Below are 16,255 nucleotides of genomic sequence, written 5' to 3'. Positions count from 1 at the left end.
GAAAAAAAAAACATCCAAGCTGACAGCGTGTGTATTTTTGAGCCTTTATGAACCTTCCCACGGTGTTTGCTTTGGCCAATCGCTTTGTCTCTATATCCACCCAGCTCCGTGCTGCCTTTCGACCTGCTCGAAAAAATATCCCCACTTTGAGGTCATTAGCAATAATTATCTTGAACCTAACTGTATTTTGAACTAATGTTAACATGAAGCTTAAAATAAGAAGAAAACACAGTCTGGCTTGTTGTAACTTTACATCATAATACTAATCATTTCGGTGTATCACAGGCTAGGTTTCGTTACAAATATTTCCTGCAGCGCCTAAAGGCAGCACCAGTTTCCAACGTGCACAATGGTGACGTTTACCATATCATGATGGCGGTAGCCTGGACTATTTTGAATTCCGTCCCGCTTTTTGAACTTTACACTGCGTCCAGTCGGTAAAATGATATATTGCTTTGGCGAGAACAAACAATAAGTGAACCACAATTATGGATTCCGTCGTGGGGGACGATGTGACGCTCCCCGTTGACATCAACGGAAGGTAAAACAGTCAACAAAAGCTAGCGGGCTAACGCTAGCGTGTATGAGCGTTACTGTATGTTTTAGCTCTTCTGAAAACAATATTTTACATAGTTACCGCTGCTTGGGCCTGCCTATGAGACCAAAGCTCTCGAGTTGTATTGTTTTAGACACACAACGATACTAAATGAAGTTCTTTAACAGTCGTCTGCGAAAATGTCTTTGCTTAGCTTTTATTACTGTAGGTTTAACAAGAAACGTCTGTTTTATAATTTGGGTGTAGCAATATTAGGTCATCTTCTATTTAGGGGATCATACGTACATGTAAAATTATGCTTCCATGTTGTAGTAGCCATCTGTAATATAGATTTGATTATGAAAATGTGCTGGGGAAATAACGGAAACAAAACAAAAGCTACTAAATATATAATTGCCATAGATAATTGCTATATACACAGTTTTTCCCACTTTAAGTTGCTTGTCTGTCTGCAGCAGGTCATATTGACATACACACTATTTGGAAAAATATTACTCATATAAACAGTTAACATCGAAGTCCAGTAAATGCGTACCTAACGGTAGTAACGTTTCGTTTAGCTGGGAAGAAAATGCCAATGAAGGAAGGGGGAGGGGGGGGGGGTGAATTGATAGGCTGTGAACACTGGTCCAGAAAGGATGCTCTGTACTGACCACTGCTTGTGGCACGGTTACGAATCATACTCAGCTCTGTCGATGTTGCTGTGATGTTGCCGCGAGTGGCAGCACGACGTGTTGAGCTGTCATGCAGAGAGTGAAAGAAAGCGGAAATTATGAGAAGCACTGTCAGACCGCATCAGCGGCGTCTCTGCCACTATTGTCACAAAATGAGGAGTTAACATTTTTATATTTATTTCCTTTCCTTTTTTCCCGCGTGCTCTCCATTACGTGGAGAAAGAGCGTGATTGTGGTAGGTGAAGCGTTCATCATTAGCTTTGCTGCACTGTGCTCTTCCTGGGTAGTGCTGAACAATGTAGCTAGTTTACAGCTTCTTTTTCATTCTTACAGATAAGCTAGTTTTCGCATCTCTGCCTTAATGCGTTTAGTGTCCCCTTGTTAGTTTCCCTTTTAAGGACCAGGCACAGCTTGTGTTTGGGGAAAAGCTTTCATCCAGGTGGTAAGCATACCTCAGTAATTCAAGATGTCAGCTGATATGTGTGGTGTGCATTGTTGGGTAATTCTGAAACCCGACTCACTTTAGTCTTTTAGTTTCGAAATTGTGACCTTGCTCGACTTAATGTTGTGGGGTTTTTTTTATAATTACTGTGCGTGAGCTTAGCCGCGTTCATGATTTCCAGTAGCAGCTGAACAAAGTGAGAAAAAGAGGAAGTCACTGTTTACATGCTGTTACATTGTTTCCACTGGGTGCTGGAGGGGTTACTACAACTGAACCGTTGTCAAAACTCTGTCAAAAACACTCAAAGGGGTCAGTGTTAATGTCTTGGCTTCTTTATGGGAAGGTTTAATGTGAGATGCTGTTTTTGGAAGTTGTTTTACGTGTTTATGGCTCTTGCTTTACGCTGTTGCTGTAGAGTGCTTCCTCTGCATTTACACAGGAAGGGGTTTTTCTTGGCATGTGAAACCTCAGTGATGCAATACTTGTCAGCAGAGTTTTACCGACCTTCAGTGTGTTTGTGGAGGGATACTGTGTTCCTTTTATCCATGCACATGCACATGAACAAGCAGTATTTGACCGATTTGTTTTCTGGTTGCTGAATTGCATCAGCTGTGATTTGCTATTCTAAATTATAATAATAATAACTATTTTCAGTTGACGTCGGATCTTCGTTAAATCACTGTAATGTACCTGTTCCTCAAAACAAAGATGGGAAAGAGCAGTGTCATTGTGTTTGAGTCTGAAACTTTAGAAGCAATAAACAGCCTATTTATAGCAGGGACATTCAGTCTCCACAGAGTCGCAGAAAGCCTGGAAAAGGACTGAACCTGGACAAAATATTTTAATATATTTGTCTGATTAGAATTGTAAATCGACTCAGGGGAATTCAACGAAGAAGCAGTAGCACTGTGGTTTTTCTAATGCAGAGAGGTTTTGGAGGAAGTTATTCACTGCTGAACTTCATGCTATTCCATGCAACGGTCAGGGTGGAGGAACATGAACCTGGGCCCAGATAGTTCATGTTCCTGTTTATGCACATGATAGTTATTGGTATGCCCGGTTGTGGTGTAGCGGTGCATTCCTGGTTCCAGATGTGTGTGTTGCTGGTGTTTGGTGTATTATACTGTGTCAGTGAGTGACGCCACCGTCCCATCACTGTCTGACGCTTAGCTGATCAGAGCCACAGTGCTCTGCTTGTGCACAAATGAAAGCCATCTCCATCCATTGGTTTCTCTGTCTTCCAGGCTGCCACTGGCACATGGTCTCTCTCTCTCTCTCTTTCTCTCTCTCTCTCTCACACACACACACACACACACACACACACACACACACACACACACACACACACACACACACACACACACACACACACACACACACACACAGAAAGGCAGCTCTACCATAGTGGATGTAAATAAGGCAGAGAGTCATTCTTAAGCTATTTATGGAGCATCCTTGGGGCTCAGTGGAACTGGCCAGCGTGAGTAATGTGTGAACATCATGAATTTGTGTTTTTCTGAAACACATGAATCGGTGTCTGCTGTGTTTGAGAGCTTTAGTTCTTTTTATTTTTTTTAAATTTGCGTTTTTTTTTGTTAAATATGTTGGGAGTGTGACAGTGATATTTAGTCAGATATTCATAGTGACTCGGCTGCATGAATAACAAATGATTGTGTCCCCAGCTGCCGGCTGCCTGATTCCATAGGTGCTGAAGAATTTTCTGCAGACAGCATGTCAGGTACAGTAAGATTCTCTTTTGTTCTCCTCCCTGTTCATTTTTCATGCTCAGGTGTGTTCGTCTCATGTGTATTAATTAATGCCATTGCTGAATCATTGCTGTCACCCACCCCATGGCTTTTGTTTTCAGAGCTGCGATGAGGGAATAGCTGGATGATGATAATAAGCTAATCCCATTTATACTTTCTTCTTGATGTATGCCAAAAATATACACAGAGTTAGATTTATACACACAAGCCAATAAATGGTTAATTTATAGATATAGGTCATAGGGCTGCTCGATTATGGCAAAAATGATAATCACGATTATTTTCACTGAAATTGAGATCACGATTATTTGACGATATTTATTTAACCCTTTAAGACCTACTATAGAACCAAGTCCACCAGAGCTTATATTATTTTTTTACATGCTGTAGTGCCATTTGTGGGAGCATTTCAAGTTGCTATACATCAATACAACTGTTATAGCCCATATTTTAATAATATGTATGCATTAAGTCCATAGTAATTACATAAATTGCAAAAAAGTGCAATAAACTACAAAAAAAATTGAAAATCGCTTTTGTTTTGTTTACATATATTTCTACTTGGAGAAATTTAAGAGGCTTATCTCTCAAAACTTTAAATACAATAAAGTTGCAAAAAATAGTTTACAACAACAGGAAATTTATTTTGAGTGTCTTCATAGTTTTATTTTGGAGATACAGCAATTTTTATATACTGCAGGAAAAACAAAAAACAATCCTATGATGCAGATTTGCAAAGAAAACAGCATGTGCATCATTTCACTGTGGGAAGTGTTACGAACAGCTGATAGGAACGGCAAAGCGTGTTTCTGGAATATTATGTTTTTGTTCCTGCAAGCGCTTTTTATGCAATTTTTGCAAAGCTATATGTGGAACGAAACCGTGACCGAGGACAAGCTGATGGCATCAGATGTAAGTACAACTCCTCCGGTTTCATATGCAAAACAAATTATTGCGCTAGCTTACACAGTTCAGGTTCTACAGGGATTTAACAATAGTTACGCAAAACGGAGCTTACTGCTCTGACCGGCTTTAAAGGGTTAACAATGACTTTAAAAAAAATAATATAAAATAGTGTGCAACACCACTGAAGTTTTTTTTTTTTTTAAACTCTCTTTTCAACCAACGGCAGTCACTCTCCAAATAACTTCTGCTTAGCTTTCCGAGCTTCCCTCGGGTCCTCTTAATCAGCGGTCTCCAACCTTTTTTGCGCCACGGACCGGTTTATGCCCGACAATATTTTCACGGACCGGCCTTTAAGGTGTCGCGGATAAATTAGGGAGGGGCTAATAATCGGCTCAGTCATTTTTAATGATCGTTGAAAGCCCAGATCGTAATCGTGATTAAAATTCGATTAATTGAGCAGCCCTAATAGGTCAGCATCTGACCTATATTCCGACTGTTTTGCAGTGCTCAGACAGACACAAACAATAACACTGTTTTGACGACTGGATAAAACGACTGTTCTTGTTAGCAAATGTTTTAATATCTGAAATAAAGTGAAATACATTTTTTTAGCAGCACCTGCAGATGTTTAAACATCACAACAGTTTTATAGATGAATCCATAGGTTTGGATAGGCTTCCATATTCAAAACAAACCGCATTCCTAAAATGATAAGGCGCCGTTACCTTTTATTCACTTAAATACTTGAAAACAAATAACAGAAATAACTCTGGCATGCACGATATGTAAATAGCAGATATTGCAAATGTTTTTTGCAGCTAGTAAATGATTTTTTTTCCCCAGACTTTTTGTGCACATAACTTCATGGAGTGATGTATTCATGTTCAGGTTAGGTGATTGTGCAGTCAAACAAATAAGCTTAAGCTTGTGCTATATTTATGGCAAACTTTCAGTTATATAATGGCTTCTGTGATGTTTTTTTTAGTTTGAATTGACTGATTGGATGATGTTTGCGTCCAGATTTTGCTAATACTTAGTGCACAGGACAGGTGTTGAACTCCAGGCCTTGAGGGCCGGTGTCCTACAGGTTTTAGATGTGTCCTTGATCCAACATAGTTGATTCAAATGGCTGAATTACCTCCTCAACATGTCTTGAAGTTCTCTAGAAGCCTGGTAGTGAGCTAATCATTTCATTCAGGTGTGTTGACCCAGGGTGTTATCTAAAACCTGCAGGACTCCGGCCCTCGAGGCTTGGAGTTTGACACTACTGACTTAGTGGATTCCTTTCTTCTCTCTGTCTGTGCAATCTTTCTGGTATCACAAGTGCTCTTTTTATGTAACTACACTTTTAGTCATTATGCAGTCTTGGAACTCAACTGTTTCCTAACTTGGCCTTTGGGGACCGTGGCCAGTGTTTTGGGGCTTCCGCTGTAGCCAAATATTTGCATAACAGATATCGAGTTGAAGCCTTCCTGTTCCTTGTCCCGATCATTGTTTACCAATGTAGAGAAACTGTAAATAATCTAATCAGAAAGCTAAATGACTGTGAGACAGTAGCTGATAGTTTAGAGATAGCATTACATCCAGAATCGTACAGATTCGTCTGTTTTCTTTTTTTCCTAAGCTTTAATAATTCTTTCTTGTTTGCTGTTGGTGCATCAACACCAGTAAAGTGTGAACAGGTCAACTAAAGCTAAACCACTGCACATTAAATATGCACTAATATAGGCTGAGCATTAATATCAGCCTTGTTGACTATACGAATGAAATGACTTTTGCCTTTGGCAGCAGCCAGTGTTTATCTGAAGGTCACATCAATTTTGTGCTGGCTCTGTGTTCAGAAATAGTCTACAAAAGAGCTGAAAGGCACAAAAGAATTTACCACTGAGTATATCCCTGTTACATGCATTTTGCAGCGAAACTGAAGGTTTCCTTGTCCTTTCTGCCCAGAATTTTTTATCCTGTCAGAAAGCTTTTCTCCTCCTGAGCTTTTATTGACTCCCACAGTTTCCCTTAACTGCCATTTCTTAATGACAATTCAGACAGACGAAATTGCATGTTGAACGCACTTTGATATCTTTTTTTAGCCTTCCGCTGCTCTGCAGACATCAATTAACTTCGTTTCACATCTCCATTCAGTTTTAGAGGAGTCCATAGTTATTGAGTGTTTATCAAGTCTTGGAGCTGTCCACAGCTTTCCTAATAACAAATCTTTATTAGGAAATGAATGGACGCTCTTATGAGTGGATGGACACCCACAATGTCATAAGTAGTATTTTATTTGGAGAAAAAAAACCCTAATGAAGTAAACGGTGCATTAATGTTTTAAGAAAGCTAATTTAGTGTTTGTTTGCTGCAGTAGTTTGAAGTAATTAAGCAGTAATTATATCTTAGTGAAAAATCCAGTAAAATAAAGCTCGTCCTGAAGTATATTTTTGAATGAACTCCTGAAAATGTCAGAAGAATCAGGTTGGAACTAAACCAGACTGTGCATGTGTGAAAACAGCTAATGGTTTTACCATAATAATAAACCCCACTATAGAGCTTCAGAGCTATGTTTTCATTGAATACACTAGGCAACAAAAATCAACATAATTTCTCTAAACTTTTGAAATAATGTGAACATAAACAAGTAAGTAGTACTTTAAGAGTGATGTGTGACGGAGGCTGTCTTGTGAAGCAGCAGCAAATGATGAATCAGGAGTTTGTGTTGTGAAATTTGTTGTTGACTAGTGTTACATGATCAGCTGTAAGCTGTTTCAACTGGTCTAAACAGGGCAACTCTCAGGGAGCTCGTCCATCTCTGATGCCTGTGCAGTGAAAACTCCTTTCTGTGTCTCTTATCTCTCCAACATAAACAGAGTGAGGATATATGTGAAAGCAGCAAGTATGACTTATTCTTGAAAGCAGGAGAGATTCTTTGAGCTATGCAGCCTATACTTGCAGTTGTGACTCGTTTTAGTAAAACTGCTTTCTTGATGTTTTTACAGCTCCATCCTTCCCTGAAAAAATGTCCCCTGTTAAAGCTCTCACCATGAAGGACTATGAGAATGTAAGTGATTTCTGTCAACTTTCTGTTCTGTATGTTGCATATAGGTGGTGATACTGTCTTCTTGCAGTAAGTTGTATATTTACAGCTTTTTAACGAGTAGCTTCAGAGAATAAGCTGTCTGGATGAGGCAGTCAACTCTCCCTCCTGTACAACAAACAGGATAAAAACCTGATTCTCCATTCAGCCGAAAACCAAACCACATTGACCATTTAAGGAAATTTAGTGATGCAGTTTTTGTGCAAGAGGAGGAGAAGGAGGATTGAGGTGGGCTGAAGTCAATATTTCAGCATTTGATTGGAATGCTTGCTTGAAAATTTCGGGCCCGTGCTGTCTGGCCTGCATGATTAGAGGTTTTTACAAAGGGGTTCAGAGTTCTGACTCCTCCCTTTGACTGTCCACCCAACCCCCACTACCAGATGTATGCTGTTCTGAGCCTAGAGCACAATGATGCACAGTCTACTACACACATAAGCATTTTAAAAATAACTATACACACACGGCCCCTTTCTGCAGTGTAAACATGTCGGGTAGCTTTTTTTTGATAAATGAAGTGCTCATATTTCTTCTTTGAGCCCAATTCTTTCTCTCAACTTGTTTTCTTTGCATTTAAAATAAATCAAGGAAATGCAAATTAAATTGCAGCTCGATGAAAGTTAGAAATGCATCAGTTGTTCAACTGCCTGATTGCATATTTATGGTTTGTTTTTTTTACATTGATCCCCAGCAAATCACAGCTCTGAAGAAAGAGAACTTTAACCTGAAGCTGCGCATTTACTTCATGGAGGAGCGCATGCAGCAGAAATGTGACGACTCCACTGAGGACATATTCAGAACGGTGTTGTATTTATTTTAGTGTTACAAAACGTGCATTACTCTGAATGTCTTACATTTGTCTGACACCACTCCCTGCAAAGCTTCATGTGACTCAGTGTTTCCCCTCAATTTTGAAATGAGATCACAACATGAGCAACAGCAGCTGGATTTTATTCAGCCAGCATCTTGCATTCATGACCTTGGAACAGCTGTCTTGTCTTTTTTCAACTATTGTTATGGTGGCAGCTTTGTTTAAGTGAGCACATTTAACCCAAAGTGTCATTTAAAAAATGTCATCTTTAAGAGGAAGCTTCCCCAGCCTTGTTTTTGTGCTTTGGTGTTTGAGATGACTCCAGATGGGAGGTTTTTACTGAAATTTTGTCTGTTTATAGAATATTGAGCTGAAGGTGGAGTTGGAGTCGATGAAGAGAGAGCTCGCAGAGAAACAAGAGTTACTCGTGTCTGCATCGTATGTGTCATTCTCTTAATTCGGTTTTTTGCTAGTCACACATGATGCCATTTAGACCAGTGTTAATTTTGACAGTATGATTTTTTTTGATTGACGTTTAGTCTTTTCACTAAAACATCACTTAGTTTTAGTTATAATTTAGATCATTGCTGATTGGATTACTTCCCAACTCATCCCGCATTTTGACACAACTTAATTAGTTCTGATTGGATCTCGTTTCTTTTTGATAATTTATCTGGTTTTTATTTGTTGACAAAAGTGTTAGTACTTTTGTTCGCGAAATAGTTGTCGCTCTGTTTTTGTCTGAAGAAAAAAAACAAAACCTTATCGGTCAACAAAATTAACACTGGTTCAGACATACATAAATGGCAGCACAAAGTAATGCGAGTCAGTATTTAAGAAATATGTAGGCTGATAAACTTATTCTTGTACGTGACTGCTCATCAGTAAAGCGCTGGAGAGTCTGGCTGGCCGAGAATCGGGAGAACCCCAGCGTGTGAAAGAGCAAGCTCAGAGGGAGATGGATGCACTCAGAGATGCATTTAGCAAGAGGATAGCTGACCTAGAACAGGTGAGTGACATTATAGCGCTAATTTTCAAATCCTGATATTGCAGTTCACTGTGTATATTTTGTTTGGTTCAGTGCTCATATTAGCCAAATTGTGTCTGCTGTTAGTTTCACTTGTTTTGGTGATAATTGTGTTGCCTTTTGTGTTTTTTGGCATTTTTACATCATGGCAGTGTTTACGAACAGCAGAGGAAGAGGTTGAAAAGATGGCCGCCATCGCTGAGCAGGAGAAACTTAAGAATATAAACATGGAGAAGCAGCTCCAAGCCTTGGGTCCACCCAGCACTTTAACCACTGGTCCAGTCCTCAGCCCCGTCAAAGATCTGCAGCAGGCTCTGCAGGAGAAAGACAAGTAGGGACAAATTAAAACAAACCAAAAAAAAAAGCAGACTATGTGTATATACTGAAAAATATATTTTTGGAGAAAAACCTTAGCATTTTCAACATTTTCTACTCATCCCAGTATCATTGAACAGCTGAAGATCACTTTAAAGAACCAGGATGCTGTGATCCATCAGAGAAACAGCAGAGACAGGCAGACAGATGCTCCATCGGCCGACACTGTTAAACAGCTATCTGCTCTTATAGCTGATAAAGATCAAGAGCTTAAGGTGAGAAGCTTACATGTTCATAAAGATGTGAAATTTAAGAGGTTTTTCTCAGTGATGCCTCAGAGATCAGTTGCTTACTGGTTTTGTGCATATATTTAGTTTTTGTCATTTACAGCAATAATAGGCTACTTAAATACTTTTGAATATGTTTACTTAGTTTCTACACTTCTTCCAATATGAAGCAATATTTAAGTGAACTCTCACTGTTTACAGGCACTGAGGGACGAGCTTGATAGAGAGAGAGATAAAACTCAGCCGGACCATCAGGTTGGTTTTATTTTGATACAGAACAAACTACCTTAAACTACTCTGCAATGGCACAGACTGCAGTTGGCTACTTAGAATCTCTTTCCTGTTTTTTGTCTGATTCTTAAACTTTTTTAGAGCTTTCATTCTTCCTTTGCTTCCTGGTGTAATGGTTAACACATTTGCCTTACACACCAAAAGTCCCCACTCATAGCTCAGGGTGGTCACAAGATGTTGTATTACTAACGCTGGTTCCAAGTCTGAATAAACAGGAGGGTTGCATGAGGAAGGGTATCTGCCCTAAAAATCTATGCCAGATCAAAACATGCAGATCCAGCTGCTGTGGTAACCCCTTGGGAAATAAGAGAGCAGCCAAAAGTACCTTTTTTGCTGTATGTGTTCCTGCCTTGTTATTTTGCTTTGTTGTAATAGGTAAGCCACACACAGAAAGCTTTTTTGTTTAACAATCATTTCATGTGTCAGATCATTTAAGCTCACAGAAACTTTTCTCTGCATCTGTTGCTGGTTTGATAGTTGAAATGTGTAAAATGTGTGTCTAGGATTCTTTTTTTTTTTCCATATTTCTTTTTTTCAAATGAATTCCCTGTTCTAGTGTGAAGGTGTTATTACTTTTGTTGTAGTATTTCTGACAATTTCACAAAAAAACTTAAGCTTCATTTAAAAAGCTGAAAGTTTGCATCTAGTAAAGTGTAAAAAAATGCATCTGTGAAGTGGCTGGTTGTAAAGCCTTTGACTAATGATGCTACTAGTACTAAGTTGACACTTGCTTTTTTTAACATTGAAATGTCAAACAAAAATAATTAATTATGGTGGTAAAGTGATGTATTTTAGTGTTGCACAGATGTTAAATATCAAATGCATATTTTATCCACTTAGAAGCAATGACTGCGTAGAGAGAATGTGTCTCATTTAATCACAGTGTTGTGCAGGCTGCTGTGTTGCTGACGTGTAAAATAGAAAGCTGTTAGCTGGGCAGTGTCCATGGTTCCTCTTTAGGCGTTGGCGTAAGACTCGGGCCATAGGGTTAAGGCTGGATTAGTTTGCTGTCTGAAGACGCTTCCTCCGGGGATTGTTATTGGCTTTCTTTCTTTAGTAAGTGGAAAAATGGTGTAGGCAAGAGGTGTTCATGAGCTGTGGCTAAACAGTTGAATGTGCTCCATTCATTGTAAAGGATTTTGCAACACTGGGGAAAAACCTGTTTATCAGGGATGCTTGACAGACTTGATGCTTGACTTTTTGTAAGTTAAAGATGTAATGGAATATTGCAAAGTAACGGTCACCAGAAAGTACTCTGTAATCTTAAATCTTCCATGTACTGCCAGGAAGGATCAGCTCTATCAGAGTGATTGGCTGATGCCATCACTACCTGCTTGGTGCCAGCTTTTGTGTCTGATGCCTTTTTTAAGGTATTTGGGAGAGTGTTTTCTAGAGATGGTCTGGCATGGGCCCTAACACAGATCACTGCAGCAGTCCTAGAGGATTTGTTGATTTGATTGCATGCATGAGGGAGAGTGGAATAGAGGCGGGAGCGGGGATTATTGAGGCTTAGGGCTTACAGTGCTTTGCTCTCAGTCTTTCTCCTCTGTGCTACGCTTGCTGGTGTATTGAGAGAACATGATAGATGGCTCTGTCTGGCGAGCTGATGGCCATTAAGTCACTAGACAGTTGGTGTGTCACTGACAGATTTCTTGGACTCAGTTTAAGTGGGCGAGTGTGGAAGATCTAAGGTGCCATGAGGGATCCATGTCGCATATGTGGTGTCCGTTTGGTGGGAAGCCAGTGTCGCTGGATTTTCAGCTCATCGGGAAAGAGGAAGCTACAAGTCATCCTGTCCCATGTGCTGGGGAGAGAGGTGACTCGTGACGGGCATGGAGAGTTCCTCTGTGGAAAATGTGTGTTCCGGTTGGAGAAGGTTGTGCAGTTTGATATAAACATCGGCAAACTGCAGGAGGAACATGGCAATCAGATCCAAAAGCTGCAAGCAGAGAAGGAACACCTTATCCAGTGCATCGTGCACATCTACAACAAAAACAACCCAGAGCGCAGTGAGAGGGAAAATGCAAGCTCCAAGGCTTTGCTCAGTTCTTCTGGGGTCCGCAGTCCTGATGATGAAGCTGCATGTCAGGTGGCTCATGAAGGACTGCAGTTCCGGGAAAGTTGTTATGTGGAGAATCGCATGAGAAGGTGTGTGAGTCTGGATAGGATTGTCAGTAAAGGGGCATTCTCCGGACGTTTGAGCTTAAGGAGCAGTAGGCTGGGATCAGGGGCGGGGCTGGACAGCACTATGAGAAGTTTTGGGCTCCGGGGCACACGCCACCATTCTCAAAGTATGTACCTTGACCTGATTCAGCGTAAGGGAACCTTGGCTAGACCCGGATTCAGCCGCCGCTCCACATCACTGCAGTCACTGAATCGAGAGCTTTCCTCAGACACCCCGACAGATCCTCCGCTCAAACGAAAACTGAGAGAGGCCAGGGTGTTTTTTGCAAGGTATGGGGCCACTGATGACTCGGGAGGAAAGGCTCAGGCCAGAGCACTGCTCCAAAGATCCTCAAGTCAACCTTCGGTGATCTCTGACCTGATTCAGGTCCTGCGCTGCATCTCAAAGCAGCAGGTGTCTGCCCCAGCAGGATGTCACATCCCTGTCTTGAAGAGGTTAAATGCTGGCTCTGTCAGCACCCAAGCCAAGCGCAAACATAGAGTAGATCTGAAGTCTCTGCATGACCTTTCTGAGGAATTTGATGATGAATACACTCCTGTCAGAGTGAAGGTAGTTCATTTCAGTAATCCCACCATCTATGCAAACCACTGTAGCACTGGTAATGATCTGTCCCAAGTACCTTTGTTGATAAACACACTTCTCTAATTAATTTCTCCTGTTCTGTTGTTTGTGTGTTCTCTTGCTAAGAAGAAGAGTGATGTTAATCAGTTGGAGTCGATCAATAAGCTGCTGACGGACGAGCTGAACCTGGTTAAAAGCACCAGTGAGAGTCTGGCAAAAACCCTGGAAGATTCCCAGAATCAGAACAAGGTAGTTCACATGTTCCTCTATTAAATATCCCTAAATTGTATTAATCTATTACTCTGTATGAAATCACTAACTGCTTCATGTAAACAGACTCTGTCAGTGATGTTAGAGGAGAAGGAGAATGAACTAAACTCTGAGAAGAAAAATGCTCTAAAGCGAGATAAAACCATCCAGGGACTCACTCAGGTCCTCAGAGAAAAGGAAAAAGAGGTAATTTATTATTTACTTTGTTATTGTCATTGCATCTCTTCTCTGTATTATGCAAAGTTTCAGGCCCAACCTGTCTGTCTTTGTATTGCAGATTGCTGAACTGTGTCATGAGATTGAGGACAGAGATGATGCTTTAGCCAAAGCTAGAGATGCAGCACATAAAGCCCAACTGCAGAAATACCAGGTATGTTATATACACCTTTTATATAGAACCAAACTTTATACAAAGACATTCCTTATAATACTGTTACCACAATGTGTACCCTGCTCTATATGTGCCTTAAACAGATAGAAGTCAATATTTTTTTTCTCCTTCAGGGAGCAGAGGAACACCAAAACCTATTAATGGAAAAGCAAACAGAGCTGGCCCAATTACAGGGGGAACACCACACCAAGGTGCTTGAAGCCCAAAAACTGCAGCGAGCACTGGATAGGAAGGAGCAAGAGCTGGCTGACTTACAGCAGGCAAAGGATCAGCTTGAGGTGGAGTTGGAGGACCTGCAACAACAGAAAAAGAAAGGAGACAAAGCGCTTAATGTAAGATAGGAGGATGACAGGACTGTATCCACAATAAAACGAGCAGGCATTCTCCTCTTAATCGTTTTGTTGTTGTGTTGATTTTTCATTATCTGTTTAAATATTGACTTTTGTGTGACATTATTATAATTTCCTCCACAAGGATTTACACAATCAGCTGAAAAAGCTGAGTGGGGAGATCGGGGAAAGGGAGAGTGCTCTGGAGCAGCAGTACCAAGAGCTGCTGGACCAAACCAAAACAAAGCTGCAGGCCCATGAGGTCACCATCCAGCGTCTCACATCCACCTTGGCTGATAAAGAGCAGCAGCTACAGGTGACACATCATCACTAAACTTATGCAGACAGACTTTAGCTCAAAAGATAAAAAAATGAGTTGCTTCCTTTTTTACTTAGCCTAAGTATGTGTAAAAATTGAATTTTAGCCCATTACTGCTGTTTAGAGCCACCACACATGATAAAACAGTAATCATAGGAGAGCAGTTAGCTAGCAGCAAAGCCTGTCAGCTGGATTATAAGCATGTCATGAAAGCAATCGGAGCCAAAGAGAAGTTGGTGCTCCAAAGTGACATCCAGTTCTTCTGAGTGCGGTGTATTTAGTAACATTGTTTTTATGTGTTTGTCAGGAATACATGAACATGGTCAGAGACTTTGAGCAGAGCAAAAGTCCAGGAAGTAACGACAGTATTCTCTCCAAACTGCGGCAAAGGTTGAAAGAAAAGGAGAAGGCTTTGGAGGTGGGTATTCCTTCACTGCAATCTTTTAACCATGGTGACTTTGCCTGGTTTCTGACATGTTTGTTTGTTCTCTTACAGCAAGCACTTGATGAGAAATTTGCTGCTATTGAAGAAAAAGACAATGAGATACACCACCTGCAGCTGTTACTAAGGGAAAAAGAAAGAGACCTAGAAAGACTCAACAACTTGCTGTCTCATAATGAAGAAACTATCAATGTAAGTATCCGGAACTGGGATCTTTTCTATTGATTGATAATCACATAGTTGTGATTAAGTGTTATGCATACTCCTTTCTACTCCTTTCTTTGCAGAATTTTGACAGTCTGATTAAGGAGAAGGATGCAGAGCTGCAGCATCTTGCAAGTACCCTAAAGAACCTTCAAAGAGCCAAGCAAGATGTGGAAGACAACCTGAACAGATCACTGAGGGAGAAGGACTCCATCATTAGCCAGCTGCAGCTCTCCCTGGAGGGCAAGACAAAGGATATGGAGGTTGGCTGACAAATAGTCACTCATTAAGGCCAGGTTCCTTATAGTTTTTACTGTTCTGGTTTATGTCATTTGTATTTCAGTGCTTATTTTTCCCCCCTCTGTCCGTAGCAAATGTCTGAATCATTGCTGAACCAGTCACAGAGCCATGCGCGTGATCTGGCTGAACAGATGGGCCAAAGGTTAAAGGTCACAGAAGCCATGCTGGCTGAAGCTGTCAAGGCCAGGGAAAGACTGGTTGCTGACAATGAGAGTGCTGTAGAAAGCCTGTTTGCTACAATTAGCAGCAAAGACCAACTTCTGAAGGTTAGCATTTATGACAACAGGGCACGACAGAGTGTGCACAAACAACGCTAACACTATTAACTTTGACTCTTTGTCGTCTCCAGGAGTCTGCAGAGCACTACAATCGCATGTTGTCTGAGCGTGCTCAAGAGATTCAGGAGCTGAAGAAGCAGCTGTCTGATAGGCAGCAGGAGCTTGCCACTGCTGAGAAGCAAAGCTCCTCAACAGCCCAGGAGAGTTATTTAGAGACCGCGCAGCTCAAAGCCCTGCTTGCTGAAAAAGACAGCCTTATTAACGTAAGATCCTGTGGGATACAGCACAGCCATTCAGCTGTAAAATACTGTATGTGGAAATCCAAACTCCCAAAGAGAATAACACATTCTGCCCCCCAATTCTATGCCCTGTTTTGAACGTGTTTTAAGATATTACCTGTAAACATTTGAATGTGCTGATTTTATATCTTTATAAACTGTCAGAAGCTTCTTCAGCGTGGTCAGGAGAGAGACCAGTTTCTGGCAGAGATGAGGCAGAAAGTAGAGCCAGATCAAGTGTTGAATCTCAGACAAACTATTCAGATCATGCAAGAGAAGTTGGACGAGAGGGAAGGTAATGGATTTAGACCTGTAACACCCTCGCGCAGGTTATTTAAAGGTAGACTGCATGTTGGTGCTACGTTTGACTTTGTTTTGTCTGTGCTGAAGCTGAGCTGTCCAGGAGAAACAGCGAAGACAGCCAGGAGAACAATCCACTTTCCAAGAAAACAGTGGTCGTCCTGAAGAGGGAGCTGGCACAGAAAACTGAAGCACTGAACAAAGCACTGAAAAGGGAAAATGAACTGAAGGTCAGTGA

At 40.9% G+C, this 16,255-nt stretch overlaps 1 protein-coding gene across 14 annotated transcripts in view; it reads left to right on the top strand.

Annotated features, from left to right (window-relative positions):
- The first annotated feature begins 329 nt into the window (after nt 1-329).
- cdk5rap2 (CDK5 regulatory subunit associated protein 2) overlaps nt 330-16,255 on the top strand; it is a 39,603-nt gene continuing 23,677 nt past the window's right edge. For 8 of the 14 annotated variants that reach the window (XM_026173421.2, XM_026173425.2, XM_080303592.1 and 5 more), the window contains exons 1-13: nt 11,719-12,894; nt 13,033-13,155; nt 13,243-13,362; nt 13,454-13,546; nt 13,681-13,899; nt 14,042-14,212; nt 14,523-14,633; nt 14,712-14,849; nt 14,945-15,124; nt 15,233-15,427; nt 15,511-15,702; nt 15,883-16,012; nt 16,108-16,247. In XM_026173421.2, the coding sequence (XP_026029206.2) occupies nt 11,857-12,894; nt 13,033-13,155; nt 13,243-13,362; nt 13,454-13,546; nt 13,681-13,899; nt 14,042-14,212; nt 14,523-14,633; nt 14,712-14,849; nt 14,945-15,124; nt 15,233-15,427; nt 15,511-15,702; nt 15,883-16,012; nt 16,108-16,247 (2,850 nt within the window). In that variant the 5' untranslated portion in view covers nt 11,719-11,856. Of the gene's footprint in view, nt 542-1,345; nt 1,466-3,024; nt 3,153-3,354; nt 3,411-7,334; nt 7,397-8,120; nt 8,232-8,601; nt 8,679-9,125; nt 9,250-9,419; nt 9,599-9,709; nt 9,858-10,070; nt 10,125-11,718; nt 12,895-13,032; nt 13,156-13,242; nt 13,363-13,453; nt 13,547-13,680; nt 13,900-14,041; nt 14,213-14,522; nt 14,634-14,711; nt 14,850-14,944; nt 15,125-15,232; nt 15,428-15,510; nt 15,703-15,882; nt 16,013-16,107; nt 16,248-16,255 lie in introns of those variants that run through there. The other 6 variants (XM_026173427.2, XM_026173426.2, XM_080303594.1 and 3 more) reach the window with 6 other exon arrangements.

The sequence above is a fragment of the Astatotilapia calliptera genome, chromosome 7 (assembly GCF_964374335.1).
Source record: "Astatotilapia calliptera chromosome 7, fAstCal68.1, whole genome shotgun sequence".
Lineage (NCBI taxonomy): Eukaryota > Metazoa > Chordata > Actinopteri > Cichliformes > Cichlidae > Astatotilapia > Astatotilapia calliptera.
This window is presented reverse-complemented; position numbering and strand designations above follow the sequence as displayed.